Source organism: Xenopus tropicalis, chromosome 8 (assembly GCF_000004195.4).
Source record: "Xenopus tropicalis strain Nigerian chromosome 8, UCB_Xtro_10.0, whole genome shotgun sequence".
NCBI classification, from domain to species: domain Eukaryota; kingdom Metazoa; phylum Chordata; class Amphibia; order Anura; family Pipidae; genus Xenopus; species Xenopus tropicalis.
The window spans coordinates 131,402,006-131,412,179 of record NC_030684.2 but is presented as its reverse complement, the minus strand read 5'-3'; the positions used below and the strand labels follow the sequence as shown (position 1 = coordinate 131,412,179).

General features: G+C 43.9%; 1 protein-coding gene across 1 annotated transcript; it reads right to left on the bottom strand.

The window, feature by feature from the left end:
* Positions 1-729: 729 nt before the first annotated feature.
* Positions 730-8,714, bottom strand: prcc (proline rich mitotic checkpoint control factor). The gene is given in 7 exon segments (NM_001114495.1): positions 730-1,811; positions 1,929-1,994; positions 2,676-2,819; positions 3,879-3,980; positions 5,866-6,441; positions 7,323-7,370; positions 8,067-8,714. Coding segments are annotated over 7 exon segments (1,545 nt in total). The 5' UTR covers positions 8,589-8,714; the 3' UTR covers positions 730-1,724.
* Positions 8,715-10,174: the final 1,460 nt, after the last annotated feature.

Below are 10,174 nucleotides of genomic sequence, written 5' to 3'. Positions count from 1 at the left end.
AGTTGTGCCCCAGCCGGCCCCCCAAGCATCCAGATAACATTATAGCTTACTGAAAGGTGGAATAGAAATGCACACAAGAAAAACTGCAAAGTTGAGAGATTCCCCCTGAACTCCCCAAATAGAAGTTTTTGTTGAGGGGTAATTAAAGTCGACACCAAAAAGACAACGACTGATTCCTATTATGGAATGGGGCTACAAATTTCCCAAAAACTTTCTCTGCCCTTCCTATGGTGCTGCCTTTGTTTCATGCCTCGGTGCCAGAATAGTAATCTGGGATAAAAGGGTAGTAGACTTTAAAATTAACTTTTAGTATATTATAGAATTTCCTATTCTTAGCAACCTTTTAACTATTTTTATACCTGTATTACCTTCCAAATAGGGGTAACTGACCCCGACAAGCAAAAACCTACTGCTACAATCTTATTGGGTTTTTTTATGACTCATCTTTATATTCAGGACCTCTCCTATTCATCTTCCAGTGTCTCATTCACTGGAAGGTATGAGATCCGAATTACGGAATGACCCCATTCTCCGGAAAACCCCAGGTCCCAAGCATTCTTGATAATGGGTCACATACCTGTACCTTGGTTTGCCCTAACACTATTCAAAAATCATATTATAAAATGTAAATGCAAGAAGGAAATGAAAAGCAGTAATTTGTCTGGCTCCATATTTGCAAAAATTCGAATTGTTTTGTACCATTTCAAATAATACAAGATAATCCAAAAATACAATAAACAGTTTCCTTTACTAGGTTACCAAGTGTACAAAATGCTACTTTCTTCAGTGGCAGAAACACCATAAAGAAATAATCAGGGAGGGAGAGAGAGCGCTGTATAAAGTAAAAGTTGTGATGCCCAATTCGGAAACATTATGTTACGCTAAATGTGTAGGTGCAGAGGAAAGTGCCTTCGGCAATGGACCTTCTGCTCACCGCCACCCCCACCCTGCCTTTAGCTGGCGAGCACGGAAGCAAAACAAATTCTATAAATATTTTGCCAAAGGGTGCACACTGGGAATAGAATCCAATTGTACTCTCCTAAGGGCTGAACTGCAAATATCATAGCTAAATCAAAGTAATTTTTTGAGCCACTGTATTCAACAAAATCTACAGGAGAAACTCAAAAAATATATATGTATGTACAGTTTACGCTATTTACAAATATAACACCACCGAAATACAGAATAATGTGTGAATTTTGCTAGCTCAGTTAAAATACTGGGAGAATGAATCAATGTTCAGCTTGTATTGGCCTCTTCCCCGCCGATCTATTAAGAAGCAGACCTCTATGGCAGCAAGGGGTATACGTTTAGTTGCATGGGCGACTGGGTAAAGAAAATAGGTCTCAAGAGACACTAATAACCCATCACAGTAGTAGCTGAAATAGAACTTAAACAAAAGGGCAGCATCCCATTACACCTTGCAGTCTCTGATTTAACTTCTCCCGTACCAGTTAAAAACACAGACAGTACTGCGTGGCACGGATTCTGGCAGAGCAGGAGATAAACTGCATTGCAGCCGAACAAAACTCAGAGTAGTAATCCTCAGAGAAGCCCTTTCCCTACTCCCGTCTGAACTGTGAAACCTCTCTTTGCTTGGACAGGGCAGGCCAGCAGAGTGCGGTGTCATGGAACTGTCAGCACTAGTTCACGGCAGTACAGTCTGCTTTTTGACCTCTCCCATATGGCCATTTTGCTCTATTCAAACAGGCCATATTAGCATCTCAAAAACCATATTTTGCCTGTGTCTGTCGTCGGCTCATCTTGTTATCTGACCAACTGTTCTTCAGCTCTAGCTCCCTCTCCTTAGCCTGTAAAGGGTAAGAGAAACATTGACATATTCAGAACAACTTTCCTTTAAATGGAAAAAAAAAAAATGGAAAAAAGAATAAAAAAAAAAAAAAAAAGAAAGAAAAGAAAAAACTTGCCTGATGGATGAGGTATGTGATCTGGTGCTTTCTTCTTTGTTGCCCTGTTGGCTGCTCTCCTTTCCGCTGCATGAACAAAAAGTAAAACCCTAATGAGAGACTGGGGAAAAACTCACATTGAAAGGATAGGGAAACCCTAAGCAAGCCAATTAGCTGGTCTGTTTATCTATTTTACTCTGTAATACAGGGGTCCCCAACCATTCTTACTTGTGAGCCACAGTCAAATGTAAAAAGACTTGGAGAGCAACACAGGCACCATAAAAGTTCATGGAGGAGCCAAATAAGGGCTGTGATTGGCTATTAGGCAGCCTCTATGCACCCTATCAGCTTACAGGGGCTTTATTTGGTAGGAAATCTTGTTTTTATTCATTCATAAAACTTGCCCCCAAGTCAGGAATTCAGTGGGGGCACTGAGAGCAACATCCAAGGGGTTGGGGAGCAACATGTTGCCCCTGAGCCACTGGTGGGGGTCCCTGCTCTAATACAACCATGGGGAAGACCACCTAGAGCATTCTTCAGGATATTTACACCAGCATGGAAAACACCACCTTTTGTGCAAATAAAACTTTCCCACTAGGAGGCAGGACCAACAGCAGGGCCCCCAGTATTACATAAACAATGATAAATCATAACAGAGCTTACCTACCCCAAATAAGCCCCCATGGCTACCTTTTGCAAGTGAGGACACTGCTTTCAGTATGTGAGAATAGGAAAACATAACAGGCCGTATGGACACAGGTGACTTACCTTGCTGAAAGACTTCATAGTCTTCTCTTCTGTCAAAGATTTCGTCAGCCACTGCTGGTTCCCACTTAGCTGATCATCCCCCTTAATATCCACAAAGTTAATTTCCTCTCTGCCTCGGTTCCGTTTCCCTTGCAGGCGTTTAAACTTTAAGAACAAGTGGTCAGAAATTAAGCACGGGGAGAAAGACGTGTTTATGCAATAAATGGTTCATTTTCCACCAACCTAATCATCACCTCTAAGACAGTATGAATGGTATACACACAACCCATTACAGAATGCTGCTCATATCTTTAAAGGACAAGGAAAGTTAAAGAGGTTGTACAGCTTTAAATAAAATTTAAGTATGTCACAGAACGTCCTATTCCTAGCAACTTTTCAACTGGTCTTCCTTTTTCATTGTTTCTGAATTATTTGCATTCCTCCTCTGACTCTCTCCAGCTTTCAAAAAGGGATCACTGACCCTGACAGTCAAAAAAGTATTGCTCTGTGAAGCTATGATTTTATTGTTACTTTTAATTACTTATCTACCTATTCAATCCCCCTCCTAATTAATTAAGCCCAATGAGATTATTGTGCCTCCAATAAGGATTAATTATAGCCGTTACCATCAAGTATAAGGTACTGTTTTATGATTACAGAGAAAAAGAAAATCATTTTTAAAAATATAAATTAATTTAGTCATAATGGAGTCTATAGATTCCATATAGATTGTAAGCTCTACGGGGCAGGGACCTCCTTCCTCTTGTGTCCTCGACTCTTAACTTATTGCAACTGTATCTTGTATTTATCTGTATTTATTGTCATACTTTGTATCTATTATTATCTTATTAACACCCTGTTTGTATTAATCTATTCTACTGTACAGCGCTGCGTACATAAGTAGCGCTTTATAAATAAAGATATACATACATATAGGAAATGACCTTCCCATAATTTGGAACTTTTCTAGATAACAGGTTTCCGGATAATGGATCCCAAAACTGTACCACGTAATAAAACTGCACCACACCACCCTTCCCTACTCTACATAATGCAGACTGGTGGAAAGCGAAGAGACTAATAACCAAATAAATGCTTTATAAAGACAATCTAACATTATTCATTTCCCCTTAGTAAAACTATTTTATTATTTAATATAAAATAATGTAAATTTCCTTTATTGTCTCCCATTAAAAAATGACAAAGGTTCATTAGAAATCTTACCGCTTCATCGTCCATAAAAGAATCCGCAGCGGCAGCAGCAGTCTCTTTCAGAGCTGCAGAAGAAGAATCAGATTCTTGATAGTAGTCACTGCTGTAATAATCCTGAGATAAACCAAAAGGAGAATAAATGCTGGGTCTGAGTGGACACAACTTCCAACAGTCAATGCTAAATGCTGGCAGTAAAGGTATTATACATATATAATAAATGTTTGCATTGTTGTAGGATTTTATATGGTCAATAAGGAACTGCAAGGCTAAACCTTCCTAAACACTGGTTATTATAAGACTAAAATATTAGTAGTCACCTTGGAGTTATATGACCTGTAAAAATACAATTGGCCTGTGGCGTCTTGCTTTTATATGGTCAAGTTACAACTAGGTGGGGCTCATTTATCAACGCTGGGCAAATCTGCACCTGAGCAGTAATCCATAGCAACCAGTGACTGATTACCCTTTATCTGCTGGCTGTATGTAGACAATTGAAGGCAAAATTTAATTGGCTGCTATGTTACTGACCAGGTCCCAATTTGCCAGTGTTGATAAAAGAGCCCCCACCGTTTGTCTTAAGGCCCCCATACACGGGCCGATAGAAGCTGCCGATATTGGTCCCTTGGACCGATTCGGCAGCTAATCGGTCCGTGTATAGGCAGAAACGAGCGGCCTGGCCGACCGATATCTGGCCTGAAATTGGCCAGATATCGATCGGCCAGGTTAGAAAATCCAGTCGGATCGGGGACTGCATCGGCTCGTTGATGCGGTCCCCGAACAGACTGCCCCATGGCCGCAACTGTGGCCAAACAATCGGATTATTTTTTTTTAAAGCAACTTGCTACCCGATATCGTCCACCCGTAGGTGGGGATATCGGGTAAAGATCCGCTCGCTTGGCGACATCGCCAAGCGAGCAGATCTTATAGTGTATGGGGACCTTTACTCTTCTTAACAGTGTATAATATTGAATACTGTAAAAGTAAAAAATACAGCATTTTTAAGGGTGACTATCCAACCCTTACCCACTTTCCAACCCCTGCTCTCAGTTCTGGGCTATTTACCCCATATCTCTTTGCTTAATTCAGGTGGGTTAAGTCTTAAGTTCAGCTGAATTGCTTTTGTTTTCTGGTCAGCAATCCCAAGAGAGCAGTGGCACCAATTATGACCAACATGGAGTCTGCCAGTTCTAAAGCCGGCCATACACGCGCCGATAATATCGTACAAAACCTCATTTCATACGATATTCAGTACGTGTATGGCAGCTCGACGAGGCGACCGATATCGTAAAAGGCTGCGGATATCGGTCGACTTGTTGATCGGCCAGGTTAAAAGAATTTGATCGGGTGCCATTGAAGGCGCCCAAGCAAAATCTACATTCAGGGCTGAATCGGCAGAAGGAGGCAGAATTTCTATTGTTTCTACCTCCACATCTGACGATTCAGCCCTGAACGTCAGTGAAGGGTGGGAACAATGTTGCACGAAAGATCAGAATTGCTACGTGTATGGCCACCTAAAGTGCTTAACAGGGGGACATAGAGGGGAAGGGGGCTTGTGTAGGAAAGGAACTAGTTAGAAATGGGTGGTGGTAGTGAAGGAGTTTGTTGCAGAGAGTTTGTTACAGTTTTTGGGACTATTCGTATTTTATGTACAGGGGTTTTAGTGATACAAATATGTCTGACCATAGCAGAACTGATAGCAAACTCATATTAAAAATTAAGTCTTCTTCAAATATAGCCTTCACATGTACTGTATATAAATAAATAGTATGCCAAGTAACATGACATTTTTTATTTATTTATACTTTTACTATGTTAATCAATGACTTCGAGGAGGAGGCAAGATCACCTGATAGCAACCAAATAGTAGGCTGGGGAGAAGTCAGGCTATGATTTAAATAGATATGTTTTACATGGGAAAGTAGCCAAAGGGGAATCTGTTCTCTGGGGTATTAAAAGAAAGAAACGGTATCAATACACAGAGAAGCTGCTGTTGTATTACCTGGTAATAACCTGATGCAGAGGTGTCGGCATACTCCGGATACTGACTGTACTGCTGGCTAGAGTAGGCTTCTGCATTTGAGGCAGGCCATTGGTGGTTGTCACTTGAACCTGCTGCAGTCTTAAAGTCTAGGGGTGCATTAGCTGCATCATCCTGCAACTCGACAGGCTCAACTCCAGGGGGTGCAGTTTCATCGACTGTAGGGGCAGGGTATGGATAGCTTTCTCTCATCATGGCAGGGGTCTCCTTGGTGTCTGACAGGGAGAAGAAATTGCCGTGCTGGAGATCCTCGTCACTATCCTCATCTTCTTCCTGTGTGATCTGCTTGGTGACCTGCAGGGCGGCGTTCTTAGCTGCAGCTTTGATGGCCGACGGAGACGGCGTGTGAGAGACTTCAGGTTTTGAAGACAGTTTCGGTTTGGTTAGAGGAGTGGATCTGGGGTGCTTAAGATCACTGGCTGGATTGGAGGCTTTCTTTAAAAAGTTGTATGGAAGAAGCTGCCGTTTTGAGTCTGAGCCGGAAGCATTTTTTGGCTGAGGCAGTAAAGCAGATAAACCATACCCCTCTCTCGATCCCTGATAGCATCGACATAGAATGGGAAGATAAACATTAGGCATTTATAACACCTAAAATCACAAAACATAACGATTATTTGTTTCATGCAATCGGGCAGCGATCCTTATTGGTGGGCTAAGGCTGGTGGGATGGTACCTTGACATACCATATTTAGTGGCAGTGACACTTAAGTGGTTCTATTTTTTAAACCTCCTGTACCATATATTTCTCCTTTAATTTAAGCTGCTGGTGGTGATGTGGAGAAAGGGAGGGGCTTGTTTATACAGAGGTCATGCTCTCTCTTGATTAAAAGGGAAGGTAGTATGATTTGTTAGTGCTTAATATAATAATAATAATACAGACTGTTTTAATTAACCATCAAGGATAACAATTTATATAGTGCTGCCCCCACCCCCAGACAGAGGTGAAAGCCACCAACTCCAATGGTGTGTTAAAAGAGAAAACAGAAGGAAGAGGATCACCCGATCGCAGGTACCCCGGGCCGGTGCAGGTTTCTCCTTACAGGAACACCGGCCCAGGGTACCAGGTAAGCGATTACAATGACTGGGGGGGGGGTGCCTATATATATATCTCAATGACAGTTTTGTATGATAACTGGTTCATGGAGCATCGATACACGACCAGTTCAGCTGGTGGGCCAATCGGGCAGAATGTACAAAATGAGCACATGTACAGCCTGCCTTTAGACAATTCAGTCCAACTTACAAAGTTGCTGTTGGACCAATAATTCTCAAGTAAGACGAGGAATAGTGTGTAAAGAGTCTGGCAAGCATGGGACCATTATATTAGCTATTATGTACACTGACACACGACGCAGTTCAAATAGCAAGCAAGTCAAAATAAACATCAGCACTGGTTCATGCAAAAAAAGACATCATACCTGGACCACTGCTTTCTTCGTAGTTGGTTCATCTTCCTCTGAATCGGACTAAAAAAAAAATATAAGAGAAAAAAAATCAAATTGCTGCACTTACACTTACTTTTACACTTACAATTATATAGTTTTGCCGAGCTGTAGATAGCATAGGACACCTATTACAAGAGGTGATCCTTGCTCTTGCTTCCTGATCAGGGTTCAATCAGCTATTAATTGGACCATGTGGGCAAAAGATCTACTTGTGTGGCACATATGGCCAAGCTTTATCTGGAAAGCTCATCCTGACCCATATCTACTGTGCAATAACGATCATTTGAAGAGATGTGCACCAATGAAGCTCTGGGTTGAGGTAGCCATACACAGATCTTCTCCCAATATGCCCACCAAAGGTGGCCGATAATGAGCCAATTTGATTGTTTGGAAATAGGGACCTAACGATCCGATGCGGCCCACGATCTGATGGAAAATCAAACCTGCCTGATTGAAATCTGCCCATATCTCGGTCGGATAGGCCCATCGGGGGTGCCCATACAAGGGGAGATAAGCTGCCAAATCGGTCTAAAGAACAGGAATCGGCAGCTAAAATCTTTAGTCAGTGGTCCTAAATAGGTGCCAATGAGAGTTATCATTCAGCCTGCCCAAAATGATAAATGATATTGATCAACACAATGAATAAAATTGGTAAATGCAACTTGGCCCCACTCTTTCCATGCAGAGTAAGGTATACTCATGGTTCTAGATACTTACACCCGCTGTGTGCAGCTCAGGGACCGTGATTTTCACTGGTTCTGTTCTCTTCTTTGGTTTGGGATTTCCTACATTTTCAATAGATGGCGGAGGCAGCACATTATAGCCAGGTGGAGGGAGAGGCATCCGATGGTCCAATCCGCTTGCGGAGGTAGGACTGAGTTGTGGAGGAGGAATATTTAACCCCTGGCCACCCTGTGGTGGAGGCAGTTTTAGTCCAGAGCTAATGTGAGGCGGAGGGAGGTTTATTCCGTGGCCAGGTGGTGGAAAATTGAGCCCAGAACCACCTTGCGGCGGAGGCAAATTAATTCCAGTTGTGCCTGGGGGTGGAGGTTGGTTCATTCCAGCAGTATTTGGTGACGAAGGCAGGGTCATTCCAGTACCACTTTGAGGGCGTGCTCCCTGGGGGGGCGGAAGACTCAGTCCTGCGCTACTCTGAGGGGGAGGCAAATTCATACCTGTACTGCCTTGGGGTGGAGGCAGATTAATACCTGTGCCCACTTGGGGGCGTGGCAGAGTCATTCCTGCTGCCCCTTGCGGTGGTGGCAGATTCAAGCCTGTACCGCCTTGAGGTGGGGGCAAATTTATGCCTGAACCACTTTGCGGTGGTGGCAGATTTATGCCTGAGCCTCCATGGGGGGGAAGCAGATTCATACCTGCGCCACTGTGCGGCAGAGGCAGATTCATACCTGCGCCACCTTGTGGAGGTGGCAGATTCATACCTGCGCCACTCTGTGGGGGTGGCAGTTTCAGCCCATGCCCTCCTTGAGGAAGAGGCAAGTTTAGTCCATGATTTCCCTGTGGGGGAGGCAAATTAAGTCCTGGCCCACCCTGAGGTGGAGGCAAGTTGAGCCCATGGGCTCCTTGAGGGGGGAGAGGGAGGTTCATTGCAGGCCCCCCCTGGGGAGGAGGAAGGTGGTGGTGCCCATGCTGGGGGGGAGGCAGGCTGAGGCCAGGGGGTGGGAAGTTGGCATGGTTGGGGCCCTGGGGCCCATAGCCCATATGGGGGTAAGCAGAGGGCCCCTGGCTGTTATTGTAGCTGCCATACCCCTGAGCTGAGGGGTAACTGGGGGGCCCCGCACCGTAACCCCCATGCCCGTAGTAGCCAGGCGGCTGGTAGCCAAGCCCTGGAGGAGGCCCAAAGAAGCCCGGGTTGGGTTGCTGCTGCTGCTCCCCCTTAGGCTGAGGCGGATAGGCCCCAGGATAAGCCGCTGCGGGCTCGGCCTCTTGCTGTTGCCCGTCTGCACTCGCATCTGGCTCCGGAGCCGCCTCGCTGTCCGAGCTGCTCTCCTCACTGCTAGCATAGGCCACTAGCGACATGGCGGCAACTGAGTTCGAACGCCTACCCGCCCTCTCCGCTCCAGCAGCCACGTTAGCTACCGCCGCCAAAGCCTCTTCTCCTCCTCACGGGCCGCAAGCGTGATGGCGCTCCGCACAAACTACAACTCCCGAGAGGCACCGCGGGCGGGCAGTCCACAGTCGCGTAGGAATCCTCGACCGCAAGGCATTGTGGGGATTGTAGTATTTTTCTCTAAACAGCGCCTTACCTGGGATCCGTTTCACTATATAACCCTTTCATGTCTGTCATGGCTACTTCATATCTGAAGTTACAATGATCAAAAGGCGAAAAAAATGAGAGAGAAACATCTTTTTCCAGCTTGTTATACAATATACTATTAATTTAATATTAGCGTACAGGAATATACTAATATTATGGCCTCTGAGTAACTGCATAGAAGGCCACGGTAAAAAGATTTTGCAATGAACAATAATATAATAATAATATAAATATATTTTTATGAGGGAAACACACAACTCTAAAGAAATCACCACATGTGAAAACTAAAACATTTTTGGTCTAAATCAACCTTTATATAGATGATTAAAGTATTTGCACTTAAAGAAAAATGCCAATTTATTTGAATTTTATTTGAATTTGAACAAGGAAATAAATCAACCTTAACTAATATCTGTCCATTTATTGCCAACATATAAAAACAATACTTCCAAGCACAATTTTTCCTCACCCACTCTGAGGATATTAGTACAGGTATAGGACCCATTATCCAGAATGCTCGGGACCAAAGGTATTCCGGATAAGGGGTCTT